Genomic DNA, 17,121 nt, shown 5'->3' with positions numbered 1-17,121 from the left:
CTGCCGAGCGCTACCTAGGGCTGCCCGAGCGTTGCCGAACGCCCTCCGAGAGTTCCCGAGCGATGCCCGGAGCTCCTGAGCGATGCCCGAGCTTTGCCGAGCGGCGCCCGAGCGCTACCGAGCGCTGGCCGAAAGTTGCCGAGCGACTCCCGAGCGTTGCCGAAGAGTTTCCGAGGGCTGCCGAGCGCGCTCGGGCCGCGCTGAGCAGGCCGGGAGAGCCGCTGAGGGGAAGCTGGGCTCGGTGTGTCGCGGGGCAGCGAGCGGGGCCTGTGCGGGGTGGCGAGTGGGGCCGTGGGGGGTGTGTGCGCGGTCCTGTGTTCCCCTCTCCCCTCCGGTGGGTGTTTACGGTTGTGTGTCTGCGGTCGGGGCCGCCCTGGAGCTCCCCTCTCGGATTGCGGGCGGCAGGGCCGTCCCTCACCCCCTGCAGTCTGTGTTGTGTCTGTGTGGGGCTGCGGGAGGTGTGTGGGGGGGTTATGTGCCTGTGCTGGCCAGGGCTGGGCGTGTTTCCTCTGCACATCTCTGTGTCTGTCTTGTGTTTGTGTGTGCAAGGCCAGGACTGTCCCTGGCCCCTGTGTGCGTGTATGTATGTTTGTGTGTGCAAGGCTAGGGCTGTCCCTGGCCCCTGTGTGCGTGTTTGTGTGTGTGCAAGGCCAGGGTAGTCCTTGGCCTCTGTGCGTTTGTGTGTGCAAGGCCAGGGCTGTCCCTGGCCCCTGTATATATCCATGTGCTGTCTCTAGAGCTGGGGCTCTCCCTGACCTCCCCCCTGTGCACGAGCCCAGCCTGGCTGCTTTTCCATTTCCCCATCTCCATGCCCACTCTTGGTTGTTTTTTTTTGTTGTTGTTGGCAGGTGTGAAGCGGGGCTGTCTAAGCCATGATCGAGGTGTTGGCCAAGCTGGGCCGTGGGCCTGTCTTTCTGGCAGGGGAAGTGCTGGAGTGTGTGATCACCTTCACCAACCCCCTATCAGCCTCATCTACCTCTGCCAGCAGGTACGACAGCTTGTGTTGGTGGGCCCTTCTGTGCATGTGGTAGAGCTGTCAGGGTTCCTCCAGAGGGAAAGTCCCTTCCTCCCTCCTGAGCAGCCCGATGTAGTCATGACTGGGTTGTGGGGCAATGGTGCCAGCTCAGCCCCTGGTGACTTCCCGACCCAAGGTATTCCCTTAAGGGTGCTTTGCGCAATTGCTATTTCAGGGCTGAAACGGAGATAATTATTCTGGTTTTCTGCCCCCAAGAAAGAGGCGAGAAAAAAGGTATGCAGTTAGAGATGTACTTAACTGCCCCTCAGGTGAGCCCTTAGCAACAGGGTTACTGGTAGAAAATGAAGCCAAACTTGCTGTTAAAGCAGGATATCTAGTTACACCAGGGTGACAGTCTCACAGGGCAACATCCAGGCAACGTCATTATTTCCTATGTTTATGGAAAGGGCTCTCTCTGTCCGGCAGCGCACTGACATATCAGTGTGATCCCTGCCTCTGGAGCTGGCGGGCCAAGAGTCAGAAAGAGGCGACCTTCTGTGGCAGCATGTTCTGTGGCCCAGCCATTGAGCGCTGCATCTCCCCTTATCATTACTGGGCCCAAAACAGTTGTTGAGGAAACATAGGAAGATGGGAGCTTCCTATATTGGCTCACAGGGGGTGACTCTGCATCATAAGGAGTCACCCAAAGCTTCCATGTCCGCTGAGTGTATGGCCTTGTCTGAGTGTCTGGGGGGGTGGAGAGTGTTTTCTTGACTTGAGCCCTGCTTGGGAAGCGTCCCTTTCCAGTCCTGTCAGGTTCAGCATCTTTTCATCACCAGTACACGTTTGACACGTGATTGTTTTGGTGGACGCACTTCCAGTGCTTACAGTCTCAGCAGCTGCAAAGCAGGCTCTTGTATTACCACTGTAGAGCTTCTTTGTTTATTGCCTTCCTTAGCTTTCCATCCTGGAAAGCTTCCTGGTTCCTTTTGCCTGCTGAATTCAGCTTTCAAATTCAGCTGTGGCATAAGCATCTAGTTTCCCAAAGTTTTGTCTTATGTGGTGACAGTGCTGTTTTACCTGTTCCGAAACACATGAGACTGCAAAGGTAGCAGATAGAGCAGTTTTGGAAGTTCGCGGTACAGTTACGGGAGCTTCATTTGGGAACTTCAGGTGTGTCATGGTCTGTAGAAAACTGCCTCTTGGAAAACAAAAAGTTTTTAAAATAAAAAGGCAGGTGACCAAACTGATAAGACCTGGCATAGTCATACAAGTGGCAACACCAAGTAGATTGGTGGTTTGGAAATTGAAGCTGTGGGTTGCGTAAAGGCAGGAGCCAGATCAAAGCACAGTCACTGTAACAGGCAGATAGACCTGTCGGGGACTAGAAGCTTTCAGGGCTGGCAAAAGCTGTGGCGCGGGTGGAGGAACTGAGAGGCATGCAGTTCAAGCACAGGAACAGAACTGACAGGCAGTAAGTAAAAGGCAGAAAGTGAATTTGATTGTGGTGTATCAGGCATACAAGAAACAAAGCTCTTCTGCCCAAAGGCTGCGTGGGGTGCGGCGCATGGGGACTACAGGAGTTGTAGGGAGAGGTGAGAGAGAAGGGAAGCGGCCTCAGAACCAGCGCAGGATCTTTCCGCACCCTGCCAGCTGGGCAAGCCAGGTCTGCTGGTAGGAAGGCACATGCAAATTTTGTTTGGGTGTCCAGTTGAAAAAAAGAAAAGAATCCGGTGGCATATTATTGGGTGATACTGGAAAAAAAAAAAGGTTAAAAATACGGTGTTTGAAGGTACTATATTTATGCTAAGCTTATATAAAATTAGTAAACATTGTGTCCCAAGCAAGAGACAATTTCTCTGTTTCCATGTAGTAGATGCCTTACAGCAGAAAACGTTAGGGCCCTTATGAAAAAGCCATGATGGTACTTTGGAAGATACAGAATTACAATTGTGGGGATAGAGGTAACTGGGTAGAGTAAGCAACGCGTGTTTGGGTAAAGGCAGCCAGCACATGCAAAGATCAAATAGCCCATTATTAGTCAGCTGAAATGAATGCAGCACGCCTTTTTCTCTGGTTCGTCTAGAAGTTTAACTGCTCTGATGTGTCACATTGAGAGATCCTCATGTGCCACAAAAGATCCCTGTGCCACCTAAAACTCTGGTGTCAGCGCTTACTAATTGGATCATGATGTTGGAAAACACCAGAGCAACCATACACTGGCTAAATTAACGAGACCGCTATTGAAATAAAATAGATGAGTGTTTCGGAAACTGAAAGGTGTCAGTAATGCCATGGGAAATGCCCTGTGGAATAGCTGAGGTCGTAGCAGAGCCCAAACCATGAGACTATTTTTCATGCTGGATGCAACCAGTTCTTGTGACTCTACAGGGTGAGGACAAAATGACACTTTTGCCTCCTCTGTAGCCGTCAGCTAAACCCTTGCATCATGAGGAGAAAATAGGTCCTTATGAAGGACACAGAAGTGTCCTTCTCTGGTCTGAGACAACGAGAAGTGGATATTCTTGAGGGGGACGGTGCTGTGGGGAGGGAGCACATCTGTGACCTGCCTGCCCCAAGGAGTGTTGAGCTTGGGGCAGCTGGGTGCTATGGACAAGGGCAGATGAACCCAGGCTGCAGGTATATGTTGCTGCCCCCTTCCCTGATGGTCGCATTATCACTGCAGGTGCCTCAGAGTGCTGCTCTGCATGTCACTTCATGCTTGCTGTAATCCAGGCTAAAAGCACAGTCACGAGTGTTTGCTCTTCCTTGCTCTCAGTGAGATGCTGGCGTGGGCCAGTGCCCAGATCCACTGCCAGTTTCACACCAGCGAGAACCGGGTAGCGCTACCTCCTTCTGATGGCAGCAAGCACGACGTGCAGGCAGAGAATGAAACAGTCTTCGTCCCCAACAGAGGTGAGTGTAACCCTGGGTAGGGATGGTGAGAGCACAGCGAGCGGGAGTCAAGCAGACTATAACGTGTGTCTTGAGAGCAGCACATGTCGCAGTGAGCGGGAAGTCCATGTTGCTTTCGTTGTGTGATTCCCCGGTGGCGGCAGCTGCAGGACATTGTTAATACTGAGGTCAAAGTGGTGCTACCTTGGAGCGAAACTTGAGGGTTGTCTGTCCAGCTGTTCTGTGAATGTCTCATGATCTGACTGGGGCATGAGCTATTTCCTACTCAACTCCTTTTCCTCTCCATTCCTACCTGGAAGGATAAGACCTGTCTGGCCTGGGCCCTGAGGCCAGGCAGCATTCATGTGGTTCTTCTTCTCTTCCAGGAGAGCGGGGTCAGTGTATCCTGTCCACTCCACCAAAGATTCTCTTCTGTGACTTGCGACTGGATCCCGGAGAGTCAAAGTCCTGTGAGTCCTGTCTTTTCCCCTGCTCAGAGAGCTCGCCTCTGGGGAGCCCCGCTCTCCAAGCTGGGTTTGTGGACCTGAGTGCTGCAAGCAGGAGACCCCGGTGCTTGTGGAAGGCAAGGTGCTTTGGTGGGAGCATGAGTACTAAGGAACTACTGCATTGTCCAGTGTCTGTTCTCCACTGTATGAGGACTACATACTGCAACGTGTCCCTCAGTCCTGCCTCTGGCCCGTGTCCTTTGCTGCAGGTCCGTTGCATAGCTGCGAGGCATAAAACGTTTTTAAATACCTGTCTGCAGCTGAAGTAATGGTTACACACACCTGCATTTCCTTGCCTTTATTTCTTCAGCCACACTGGAGTATTCTTGGGATTTAGGCTGGCGTCCTCTGAAGGTCCATGCTTCCTCTTCAGGTTGTGGCAGTCCTGGAGATCATAGAGTCTTCTGCCTGTTCTAGTTTCCCTGCTCTAAAAGCAAGCACTTCTCAACTTCTCTGCTCAAAGCTCTCTGTGTCTCCAGAGCCCTCAAACAGTGTTGTTCCAGTGGGTCCCCTGTAAGCTCTCCTTCATTGCTACTTTCCCTTTTGCTATTTTGAGAAATTACCGTCCTTTTCACAAGGAAATTGCAGCAACTCATTTTTGTTGTTCCAGGCAGTTCCTTCTACCTGAGTAGACAGCTGTGAAAATATGAGTATGTGCTGTTGTCTCTTGATTGGTGGCTGTGTGACCCAGTCTTTCAGTTTGTGTCGCGCCTTCTTTGCATTCAGTGGCCCATGGTCCAGCGGCAGTGTAGCATTAGGCATGGCAGGCTGCGTGTGGACAGCTTCCTCGGGTTGTCCCAGGGATCTGCTGGGAACGATTGACGGATATCTCTCAAGTCACAGAGCAAAGGGAGAAGAGAGGCAGTGCCTTTGGTGGAGAGGACTCTGCTGGAGCACCAGGCTCTGGGGAGGTGAGAGCAGAGCTGCGAGTGAGACCAAGGAGCAGTGGGCTGTGGCATGCTGGTTTTGAAGCTGGGATCTCCTGCCTTTCTTAGGCTTTGAGTGGCCTGACTGGAGGGAAAAGCAGACAGGGTAAAACCAGCCTGGCTTGGCTGGGTGGTTAGCAGTGTAAGGCAGTGCTGTATGGGGCTGTGTCTCCTAAACTGGAAAGACTGTTGTGTCACCATGTTTAGTTATTTACTTACTATACTACAGCAGCATGAGGGGGAATGGAACTGGCACTGCCACATCAGAGCAAAAGTCCCTTGTGCTTTCCGAAAGTGGCCGTGCCAGGGAGGAGGCAGAAATCTCAGCTGGCCTGAGGCCCACCTGGATTCTACTGTGCACCTCACTGCTGGCAGATGTGGGGCTGGAGCATCTGTTCCCTGGGAGCAGGGGGAAGCCCTTTTTCTTGGAGCATCTGAAGCAGACTCGGCAGGCTCTGGGAGAGCAGATCAGTGACTTGTCCACTGGCTTTGGAGGCAGAAGTTGATCAGCCCCCAGCTAAGCCAGGGAGAGTCTGTCCTTTCCAGTGATGTTGCAGTGTGTGTGTCTGTCCACTCTGCCACTGGGTGACACTCACGCAAGCAGCCTGCACCTGCCTTGCGCGTGAATGCAGCTACATATGAAGGAGATGAACTCTTCTACACTTTGAATATTGCAGCCTTTCCCCTTGGTTTTGTGATGCACATGTCCATTGCGCGTGTCACATGCAATGCTGCTGTGTGTGGCACGGGATTTTTAGCAGTGAAACCCCCGTATCACAGCCCCAGCTCTGCCAGGCTGCTCACACCGATCCCGTTGGCCTGTGGTGCTGCTCCTCTTACGCGAGACTACAGCTGGCACGCTTGCAGATCATTCCTGGGGGCTCCTGCCAGCTCTGTGGAGGCAGAGTTAAGGCTGTGTGGGTGTGTATCTTAATTCTTCATTTCCTGTTTTTCAGAAGTTTTGAGTTTTGCTGTACAGTTTGGAAAAGCAAAAAAAAAAAAACCCAAGAAATGTTAATTCTCCTTCAGCAAAGTACTATGTTATTAAACCGTAGCCAGAGCTGGCACATACAGCTGAGGTTGTGTGAGGCTCTCTCTTGATAAAAGGCCTTGTTTTCAGTTACCGACCAGCTTATTCCCCAGTATCTTCCCCTTGTTGTGGTGCCTATAAGTTGACTCACCTCCCATCCCTTTGACACACTGCCCAGACTGAGCTCTTTAAATTTGTCACCATAAAACATTTTTTCAAGCCCTCAAGTCATTTCTCTGGCTGTCTTTGCCTCCTTTCCAGTTTTGTAATACCTTTAAATATTTGGTAGATCACAGAGAGGGGCAAAAATGGAAGCAGCCTGGACACAGGCCAGGAGCCCAGCCAGAGGGTACAGCAGGTGGGTAAGGAAGGCATCCGTAGCACTAGGAATGTGCTTCCTTCTGGGATACGCACGGAAGCTGGGACTTCCCGAGTCTCGGCATTCCTGTGCCAGGTAGCAAACGGCGCATCCTCCTCAGGTGGTGGTGGTCTCTGTTGCTCATTATCCTCACTGCTCACAGAAGGTCTCTGTGAGCACTCATGTTAAGCCTGGTACAGGAGTTTACAGCAGATTGCTTCCTTCCTTGGAAATATCTGATTTTCCTCCCTGTTAGGACAGTTCTCAGCTTTGTCTGCAGCCCAGTCCAGTGGGACAGCCTTGTGTTTTAAGGTGTGACAGCCAGTGGACACTATGCACTAGCACAGGCTTTTTTCTTTCTTCCAGTTCTGTTATTTTAAATCTAGAAGTTACATTTAAAATGTAACCCTAGCTTTTAATCTAAGCCTCAATGTTTAGGATGTGCCAGACATGGGGAAGCATCTGTGGTTTCACAGCAGGATGCTGCCCTTCCTTTGGCAGGGTGTATCTGCGTCACGGTGGGCAAGCCAGAGAGGTGGAGACTTTCCACAGTTCGCTGTTTGCGCCTTTCTTATTATACAATGTGCGGTTTGGGAAAGCTGCAGAAGTGTTCACACTGCGTTGAGAAGCGTTGGGGTTTGTGTGGTGGCCAAGGGGCTTTGAGGGGGCTGAATGTGGTGTAAAGCCAGGCCCTCACATGTCAGAGGTCTCAGAGTCAGAGGCTTTGTGGTCTAAGTCATCAGGCAGTCAAGGGGGATAAGCCACAGGTTGTTGGGAAGGTCTCTTAATTGTTTCTTGGTCATTTAGACACAGTGCTTCAGAGAAAAACACAGGAAGAAGCTAATTTTTGTTGCTGAGTTTGGGGTTTGTGTAAAGCGAATATCAAAAGAGGCCTGAGGTCTTGATCGGCACCTCTCTGCCGCATGGGGCAGAGCCCTGAGGAAACCACAGTGTGTGACTGCACCATGAAAGCAGTGTCCGAAGGAAGTGCGCAGAGGCAAATTCAGGTTGAACTCGTGATGAGTAAGTTTAGCTCTCATGTGTTTGTGTTCCTGGGTTTTACATCTTTCACATTCTTTTGAGGCAGAATTTGTGTGTGTGGTTGTATGTGCTGGAAGCAATGCCTGGATGACGGCACATGTGATGTGAGGAGCAGTTGCGCTGGTACAGGGAAGCTGGGGACGTGCTTGGCCTCCTGTGGGAAAGATGAGATGGCAGAAAGCACCAGGCACTGTCCCTAGCTCAGCCCTACTGCTGGTCCTAACTCTCAGTGCAGGGAGCCCATGAGCAACAGCTCCAGGAGCTTCCATTTGGCCTTGAATAGCAATCTTTTCTGTACTTCTTGCAGATTCGTACTGTGAGACACTGCCCATAGATGGCCCTCCCTCTTTCCGGGGACAGTCGGTAAAATATGTGTACAAGCTGACCATTGGCTGCCAGCGTGTCAACTCCCCCATCAAGCTCCTGCGCGTACCCTTCCGTGTCCTTGTGCTGCATGGTAAGGCCACATGCTGCCCTCTCTGCAGACACAGGCGTGGCTAAACCCTGCCCTGCTGACGCTCTCACTCTCTCCCCAGGGCTCAAGGACTACCAGTTCCCACAGGATGAGGCCGTTGCGCCCTCAAACCCCTTCCTGGAGGAGGAGGAGGGCTTGAAGAAAGACTCACGGCTGGCAGACCTGGCAACAGAACTGCTCATGGTGGCCACGTCCCGACGCAGCTTGCGTAGGTCATATTCCCTGCTTGAGCCTGCTGTCCTGATCTGGGTGTGAAGCACAGCTCAGGGCTTGCTGCAAAAATCTCTCGCTGGCCAGCCAAAGCTCTGACTGGGGCTGTGGAGCAGCACTGTCAGGGCCTGCTTGGGTCAGCATTTCCCATGGACTCCTCCCTGCCAATCTTGGGCTTTTCCTAACTCAGCCAGAGAGACCCTCTCCCAGACATATCGCAGCCAGTGTGTGGTTTGCTCTTGCTCACTGCAGGCGTTTCCCAAAGGGAATGCTGCCTTCAGGGCCTGTCCTTCACACTCAAGCAGCAGGCGTGTCTGCAGGACTGTGTTATTAACCCAGAGCGCTGTATGGAAAAAAGCCTCATCCCGCTGCAACCCTTTCCGCAACTCTTCTTGCTCCACAGACCTGTATAACATCAGCAACACTCGTGGGAAGGTGGGGACATTCTGCATCTTTAAAACTGTGTATAAGATAGGAGAGGATGTCATTGGGACCTTTAACTTCTCAGAAGGAGACATCCCATGTCTGCAGGTCAGTGCCGGCTTTGGGGTCACTGTGGAAGAGGCAGGGGGTTCAGGTGGGGGATAAACAGGAAGGGATTTGGCTTCTGTGGGGTTTCTAGGGACGGTTTCTAGTGGGACCTAGCTGAGGTCCCCTTAGGGTGTGAGGTGGGGAAGGGCTACATTTCTGAGCTCATTTGGGAAAGCGAGGCCCCGGGTCTTTGGGGCAGGGCTGTGTGAGGGCGAGCACCCTGCCGATTGCCCTGCAGTTCTCAGTGAGCCTGCAGACAGAGGAGAGCATCCAGGAGGAGTTCCAGCGCCGGCGAGGGCAGCCCGGCTCCTTCAGCACGCACGCCCGCCATCAGGAGGCCTGCCTGCACACAGCCCAGAGCAGCTTCAGCCTACCCATCCCACTCAGCTCTACCCCGGGATTCACCACCAACATCGGTTAGTGGCCACCAGGGAAGGGACCTGCCCCTACTTGTCTCTGCAGTCCTCCTTCGATGTCCTCAGCCCTGCCTTTACTACCCTGCAGGGCTGTGTCATGTGGGAGGGAGCTGGCCTGCATGAGTGGGCTTATTTGCATGTCTCCTTGCGAGGACAGACAGAGCTGAGACAGCTGCTGTCCCCATCCTTTGTGGTGTTGGCTGCTGACCTCTCTCTTGCCCACAGTGTCCCTGAAGTGGAGGCTGCACTTTGAGTTTGTGACCTCTGGGGAGTCAGCAGGGACTTGCTTGGTTCGTGGGAACCAGTCGGAGGCCGTCACCTGGACTGGGATGGAGCAGATCGAAGTGGACACCTTCAGCTGGGACTTGCCCATCAAAGTCCTTCCCACCAACCCCATCCTGGCTTCCTACGTATCTCAGTTCTCCAGCACCAACTCCATCACCATCTGAAGTGGAGAGAGCTGGTAGGGACCTGTGGTGCTGCAGGCGTATGCCACCGGTGGTAATGGTGGCCAGGACTGTCACTGGCGTGACCCCACTGGCCCACACCCCAGTGTCCCCTTGGGTTCCTCTGTGATGCCCAGGTGGGCCCTGGGCAAGTCTCCACCTGTGGGTGGAGGAGCACCGTGCTTGCTGCCGTGTCTTGTGCTGCAGCCCTCGGCTGGGAGCCGGACCCTTCCTGCCTGTGTGAGGGTGCGAGTCCCAGCACTCAGTGAAAATAAACCTGCCTCCCAGGGAATGGCTTAATGTGCCTTTACCCCATGAGGGACTTCCAAGAAGGAAAGGCCCAGCCCAGGGAAAGGGGAGGGGAACCCATCAGAGAAGACCTGTACCACCCTTGGGTGAAGGCTGTGCCCCTACAGAGACACCCACGAGCAGAGGGGGCCTGGCCTCTAGGTGAAGCATGCTGCACACCTGGTCTGGGTTGGAGCCTGCTCTCCTGCCCTGGCAGATGTCCTGCCTCCTCTGGGGGGTGTCCCATGTGTGAAGCCCAGTGCCCCCACTACCCTCACCAGGAGGAGGCAGGTCCTGGCAGGCCAGCCCTGCGCTGCCGGGATGTGCTGGTGTCGTGGATGCAGACGCATGCTGTGGCAGCATGATAGTGACGATCCAAAACTGGGAGGAAATGAGCGCCTGGGCTGTTCTTTGCCTGCGCTCCTGGACGTGAAGGCATCCTGCTGGTCTCGGGATCCTTCAGGAGGTGGAGTGAATGCGTGCTGTGCATTCAGGAGCTGGGGTGGAGGTTTCCCTGCTCAACAGCCAGCTCCCAATTTCTACCAAACCTTTCAAAGAGTTTTCCTCTTTGCATGGAAATCTAATAAACATTTGAATTGTGCGGAACTCGGCTTTCCCAGGAGCCTTTTTCCTACACCCTTCCCCATGGTGGATGCAGCCCACCCTGCATGACAGTCACAGGCTGGAGACCTCTTTGTTTAATATCTTTATTGCAAGAACAGAAACATCTACACAAGGCTCTGCACAACACAGGCATGGCACCGGCTGGGGCAGGCTGCCAGGGTGACCGGCTCCACCCTGGCACACGCGGATTGCTTCAGCTCCCTGAAGCCTAGCAGGGCATCCAGCTCCCCTCCCTGCTCCCCTGAAGGTGGGATGGGATCCTCCAATGGGGACATCTTCCAGTGGCTCCCCCAGCTCTGCCGCCCACCCTGGGCTGGCTCCATTGCAGTGGTGCCCAGGGCCAGTCTGCAGTGCCAGGAATCCCCTCCGGCCCTGGGAACTGCAGGAGCAGGGACGTTAGTGGTTCCAGAGATGGGTTGTTGCCCTTCATGCTCCAGGGCAGAGAAGGGGCTGGCCAGGATGCACGGGTCCTGCACGAAGGGCCATGGTGCTTCCCAGCGAGCTCTCCACGGCTGCCGTGCAGGGGGATGGGGGTCTTGGTGGGAGGAGGGAGCTGCTTAGCTTGGAGCTGAAAGCGGGAGTACAAGACTGCAGGCTAATTTGGTCCTGTACCCCTTTAGTAGCTGGGTGTTTCCTGCTCACCTGGGAAGAGATCCTGTAGGATCTGCCTTCCCATGGTGCACAGGGCATCTCACGGGGAGGAGGCCCCGTTTTGGTTCAGGAAGCTGAAGGAGGAAGCAAAGCCGTGCCATGGCAGCGCTAGGGTGTGAATGTTAGCTCGGTACCATAGTGTGTGGATAGTGGTTTCCCTTGAAGGTGGCAGCAGTGACATCTCTACGGGATGGGGCAGGTCTGGAGCATGCGGGAGGTGTGCTCTGGAGGAGGGAGGATGATGCAGGGGGGGGACACACAGGGTGCTGCGGAGCCTCTATCTGCTCAGCCCCGTGCCCAGCACCTTGTTGCTCAGCGGCTCGGGGGTGCCGGCCGAGCCCCACTCGTGCTCCATGCTCTTCACGCAAGGCAGGCTGGGGTTGGCCTTCTGCACCACCGAGATCTGGCAGGTCTGCGAGTCGTAGTGGGCTTCGCACCAGTCGGGGAAGTCGATGGGGTGCTGGGTGCTGCGGGAGAGGACACGGTGCTGTCAGCTCACCCTGTTCCATGCCAGGGGGCTGCTGGCAGTGCTGGGTGGCTTCCTTCTCTGCCAAGGTGTCTCCCAGGACAGCTCGGGCAGGCTGGGTCACCAGCTCCTGGCATCTTGCTTTTGTCATCCCAACTCGCCCCACCACCCTCAGCACCCCGGTGGGCTCCCACCCACCTCTGCCCCTTGTCCCCCCCCAGGCCTGTCACCCCGCAACCCCCTGGGATTCTGACATTTTCTCCACAGCGTTTGCAACCACCAGACCCAGGTGACCACCTCCCCGCTACGGGCGTGGAAGTGCCATGGCAGGGCAGCACCACCACCCCCAGCGCCCCTCAGCCCCTCACTCACGTCTCGCAGCAGCCCACGCCGATGGGGTGCAGGCAGGTGCAGAGCAGGCAGTTGGTGCTCAGCCACGACTCCCCGAGGGAGAACTTCTTCCCATCATACTCACAGGGAGCTGCAGAGGAAATGGTGGCCATGAGGATACCCGGGCCTCAGGTGTCATCGCCAGGGCGCGTGCCACCACAGGCCAGGGCATGTGGGAGCCTCCTTGGCACCCCTCTGTCCCCAAAGAGGAGACAGGAGGGACCTAATGACCTCCCACCCGCCCCATGGTACAGAAGATACTTGGGTGGCCTCTCCATCACCCTACAGGTATGGGGTACCCAGGTGATGCTCCCACCCATCCTCTCCTGGCTGTGCCCCGCTGGTCGCCCAGGCCAAGTGGCTCTTGCTTCCCTGGAGAGTGCATATTCAGCACCCCTTGGTGTTTGAGCATGTCTGCAGCCCTGGAAGGAGGCAGCAGAGGAAAGATGGGCCAGCCCTCCTCCCTTTGCTTGCTAGTCCTGCCTGCTCGGCCCCAGCCGGGCTTCTGCCAGGAGCTCTTCATGGCCCAGCGAGCTGTTTCTCAGCCAGAGCCCTGGGGAGCTGTTCTGTGGTTTATAGACTGCTCCTTCCACTCATCACTGGCCCACGATCGCACTCCTGAGCTCAGCACAGTCCCTTCCGCGCTTCGCAGGCATACAGGGCAGAGCCCCGCCGCCCCGGGGCAACCCGAGGCCTCCTCTTCCCATCAACGTCTTCCCGGCTCATTCCCCACTTACCTTTAGCCTGGAAGTAGCATTTGGCCTGGGAGCCCGGCAGCTGGAGGAGGAGGGAGAGCAGGAGGCAAAGCCCACCCCAAGCACACCCCATCTTCTGTGCTCGCATGGCCATGGCCGACGTTGAGCTGGGCTTCTTCACCGAGGTTGCCTTGCTTCTCTATTGCCTTTGCTCCTTTCCCTTCTCTTTCTCTCTCTCTCTCTCTCTCTGCCTTTTTAATGCTCTTCCCCTGATCCCGACAAGAGATATTTATAAAGTTCAGCTTTACGACCCTGGCCACCAGCTGTGCCCCACTGGAAAAGTTGTAAAACTCATTTCCTGATTTGAAAGGCATGAAAACAAGAGGTAGGATCAAGATTTTTAACAAGCTGTGAAAAGCTGATTCATGCCCTCCAGAAATGTCTCCAGTTGGAAGCCCCTGTGGGTACAAGGCTCCGCAGTGAGGGGAGATCCAAAGGACCCCAGTGGGGTTGCCCTCGGCAGGATGGTGAGCACGCAAGTGGTGAGCGTGGGATACCCTGGCCCCCGACCAGGAGAGCTCCAGGCTTCCCTGTGGTCATGCTAAGCCATCTCTGATCCTTCACAGTGGCCAAGGTTTTGGGAGCATCCTATCTCGCAGGGACAGCAGCGGTACAGGCGTCCTGTTAACAACCACTGTGGGATGCTGTGTCACTCTCCGCGGTGGGGATGGAGATGCTCGCACCCAGCTCCTGGGTACCACAGCAGGGCAGTTTCACCCCAGCCTGGGCTGCAGCTGTGCCAGGCTTGTGGCCACGCACAGGCTGTGGGTGACAGCGGGGGTTTTTTGGGCCAAGAACGAGCAGTACGGCCATTGCCACTGACACAAAGTGGGTGAGGAAGGCTCTGCATCAGGTATGACCCAGGGCTCATCCGAACAGTGTCTGTGACAGCGGGACCGTGCCTGTGTACGAGCAGCACCCACCAAACACCGTAGCTGAGCAGCCCCTTTCAGAGGCTGGAGACCAGCCCCGGCAGAAACAGGGAACAGAAGGGGTGAAGTCGTAAGGCGAATGTGCGTTTGGGCAACAAGTGACCTGAGAGGAAACCAAGGGCTTGGCTGGAAGCGAGAAGCCGTGGGAAGATGCCACGCCACCCGTGGGACACGGCTGTGGTCCCCACAGACCCTTACCCAGAGGGGCTGCCTCTGGGACGAAGCGATAAGGCTGTTATCAACAGGCAAAGCAAGGGGATGGGCGAGGTGGAGGAGGTCAGAGCCCCACGGCCCCCGGGAGCTGCAAACAAAGGGAAGAAGTGCCAAGAGAAATTCGCAGCCCTCTTCAGAGGCGCTGCCGGCAGCAGGAAACGGGGCTGCGGGGAGGGTCCAGCCGGTGGCTCTGGCAGCGAGGCGGCAGCGGCAGCGGTAGCAGATGTGGGTCATCTGCCCTCGCGTTAATCTCCCTACTTTCTGAGAGTTTGGGATAGGTTTACACCCTGACGCGTGAGGCTTAATATCCCTTCCAGAATTTGTGTTGGCATCCGCTATTATAGCTGGATATTTTTGTTATCCCTATAAATGTCCAATCCCTTCTTGAATCCCGCTAAATTTTGGCCTGAGCGTTTTCCTGTGGCAGCCTAATTAAGCGTGGAGTGAAAAAAAAAAAAAAACTAAAAAAGGCTTCCTTTTATCCGCTTTGGATTCACCACCTTTGGGTTTGAAGGCACAGTCCCTTCACGCTGCTGCTTCGGGCCCCCTCGTTGTCCCATCGCATCCCCATCCTGCATCTCCTGCTCTCACCTCCGAGGGAGCAGCCCCAGCTTTGCATTCCCACTCTCCCTCGGAGAGTTACCCCCAGCCCACCCTGCAGCGCCCTGGGAGATGCTGTGCCCCTCTGGGTGCGATGACCAGCTGGCAGTGACGGTGGGATCCATTGGAAAAGGCTGATAATAAGTCAGAGGAGCTTGGGTCACCCATGGATAACCTGCCAGCCGTGGGGCCGTGAGCTGGGATGAAGTGTATCAGTGACAAATGAAACTCGCCCTTTGGTGCAGAGTTGTTACTATATAAGGAGGATAAAAGCGTTCGTCGTAGGAGCAGCAAATGAATATTCCTATTGTGTGTTTGGAAAAAGAAGTCTGGCATGCTAGTAACCACAATGAAATAATCCATCATCGTTTCATCACTGAGTACAGCAAATGTTAAACAAAAGCGGCGGGTTTCATTGGGAGGCCCGCATGATTTGGCCGGGCTTCCAGAAGGGAGCTGAAAATCTGGGGGGAGAGCATCTCTCGGCTGTGAGGAGGGGCACTGCCCCTGCTCCGTTGGGGACACAGGGAGGCATTCCTGGGATTTCCGTAGCCATTCCGGTTTCCCAAAGAGGGAGTTAAGGTTACCGGCCCACTCATGGCTTTTGGGTATTTCATCAAAGCTGTTCACTGGGTACATGCAGAGAAGCAAAAGGGGTCAGGACACCCCTTGGCATGTTGCAGAGGGACCTGTGCAGCGAAGCTCCCTCCATGCTGTGGCTGTGCATTGGGGGATGGGGATGGTGGTCCCCCACAGCCCGTCAGTCCCAGTCTTACCCCTCCTGGCTGCTCTCCTTCCCCCAGTTTTCCATCCCTGGGGACCCACCTGGCCCCAGCACGCACCCCCATGGCGGGTCCAGAGCATTTTGGTACGGTTCATACAGGAGGGGGCTTGTAGCTTGGAAAGCAGCAGTGGGACTTGGACTCAGTGCTTGAGTGCTTCAGCTCGGGTACCCAAGGGATTCTGTGGCTGGAGGAGTCAGCACGCTCTCCAGCTGTGCTAGCTAGCGCATCCCAGAGGAGGTTTTGCCCCGGAGGGTGAAAAGGCGCAGCTGGTTTTGGTGCTTACATCTCGGGGGGACAACTGAGACCTGAGGATGGGATGTAGGGGCTGGGAGAAGCGCCTTGCTCTGAGTTCAGTCACTTTGATTGACCAGGCAGAGGCCAGCAGCAGGGGCTGACTGCATGTCCAGGCACACCAGTGAGGAGCAGTCACCACCCTTGAGCATCCCGGGACCTCGTAGAAGGCCACATCCATGTCTCCGCATCCCCCTGGTGGGACACAGCTGCTCCTGCCTGGCCTGGCTCTGGGATGGTGCCTGTGCCCGTGCAGAGCTGGGCGCTGCGCCCCACCGAGGGCACAGCGCTGCTGGCCTCCCCTCCCAGCAAGGGTCGGGTGCTCCCTCTGCAGAGCTGCTGCTCGAGCCCCACCGTCCCGGAGGAGGGGACCCTGTGGATGGTGTGTGCTGGGATGGGGTGACAACAGCCCACCCCAGCCCCACAGGAGGCAGGGGGATAATAAACGATGCTGGATGAGTTGCCATCATCAGGATCCAGGAGTGTTATAAAACCTGAATCTCCTGAGTCTTCAGCTGGGACTGCAGCTGCAGAGCAGGAAGCAAACAGGATCCCGGCTGGCATTGTGAAAGCAAACACCATAAATCCGAGGAAGTGCTGCGATTGCTGTTTTAGGCACTGGGGAGCTTGGCTCTTGCTCCCCACAAGCACTTTATTTTCTCTCTAAACAGCAAAAAAAAAACCAACCCAAGAAAACAAACCAAAACCCAACCAACCCCAACTTATCGCTGGGCTGAGCTTCCCCAGCTGGATCCCAGTGCTGCCTTGGTCCCTGGGGCGGCTGCGGGATGTGGGCACCTCTTCTCACCCCGTGCCTGGAAGATGCTTCAAGCCACAGAGCCCCCGGGGCACCGGGTCGGGGTGAGGGCAGGGTGCAGGCAGCATGAAGGCAGACGCCAGCTCTGAGCCTTGTCCACTCACCTGAATGCTCAATGCTCACCAGGGCAGCCAGACCCCAGGAAAATCTGAGCAGGAGGGTCAGAGAGAGTTGGGCAAGCAGGAGCCAGGAGGGAGGTCATGAGAGCCACAGGGCTACCCAGGGAATGGCAGCCAGCTCACTCCATCCTTCCTCCAGCTTTGCTGCTGGTAAGACAAACAGGACAGATCCCGGAGGCTGGAACTATGGGTGGGATCAGAGTTGGTCCCACCAGGACTAAAGCAATGAGGCTGTTGCTCCAGAAAAAGGACAAAGCAGAAGGGACATGATGAAAACCTTGATGTCACCTTACTCTGCAGGCTGGAAGGAGCTCGGTACCACTGGAGGAGCGTGGGATAGGAGACATGCTGACGTGCCCTGCATGTCCCATGGGTGTCCCTGGCCTCATCCCCCACACCCC

At 55.4% G+C, this 17,121-nt stretch overlaps 2 protein-coding genes across 3 annotated transcripts; one reads left to right on the top strand and one right to left on the bottom strand.

The window, feature by feature from the left end:
* Nucleotides 1–140: 140 nt before the first annotated feature.
* On the top strand, nucleotides 141–10,682 carry RGP1 (RGP1 homolog, RAB6A GEF complex partner 1). Of its 2 annotated transcripts, none has more exons than XM_074569364.1 (9): nucleotides 141–241; nucleotides 849–988; nucleotides 3,735–3,871; nucleotides 4,237–4,320; nucleotides 8,019–8,168; nucleotides 8,248–8,394; nucleotides 8,800–8,927; nucleotides 9,166–9,343; nucleotides 9,569–10,682. In XM_074569364.1, exons 2-9 carry the CDS (start codon nucleotides 873–875, stop codon nucleotides 9,790–9,792), a joined length of 1,164 nt encoding a protein of 387 aa, XP_074425465.1. In that variant the 5' UTR covers nucleotides 141–241; nucleotides 849–872; the 3' UTR covers nucleotides 9,793–10,682. The 2 variants fall into 2 exon arrangements, with proteins under 2 accessions (XP_074425465.1, XP_074425467.1); XM_074569366.1 differs by having other exon boundaries at nucleotides 216–334.
* Nucleotides 10,683–11,629: 947 nt separating this feature from the next.
* MSMP (microseminoprotein, prostate associated) lies at nucleotides 11,630–13,057 on the bottom strand. The gene is made up of 3 exons (XM_074568902.1): nucleotides 12,946–13,057; nucleotides 12,191–12,299; nucleotides 11,630–11,819 (listed from the first exon to the last, which is right to left on the bottom strand). Exons 1-3 carry the CDS (start codon nucleotides 13,055–13,057, stop codon nucleotides 11,630–11,632), a joined length of 411 nt encoding a protein of 136 aa, XP_074425003.1.
* Nucleotides 13,058–17,121: the final 4,064 nt, after the last annotated feature.

This window comes from Larus michahellis, chromosome Z (assembly GCF_964199755.1).
Source record: "Larus michahellis chromosome Z, bLarMic1.1, whole genome shotgun sequence".
Classification (NCBI taxonomy): domain Eukaryota; kingdom Metazoa; phylum Chordata; class Aves; order Charadriiformes; family Laridae; genus Larus; species Larus michahellis.
This window is presented reverse-complemented; position numbering and strand designations above follow the sequence as displayed.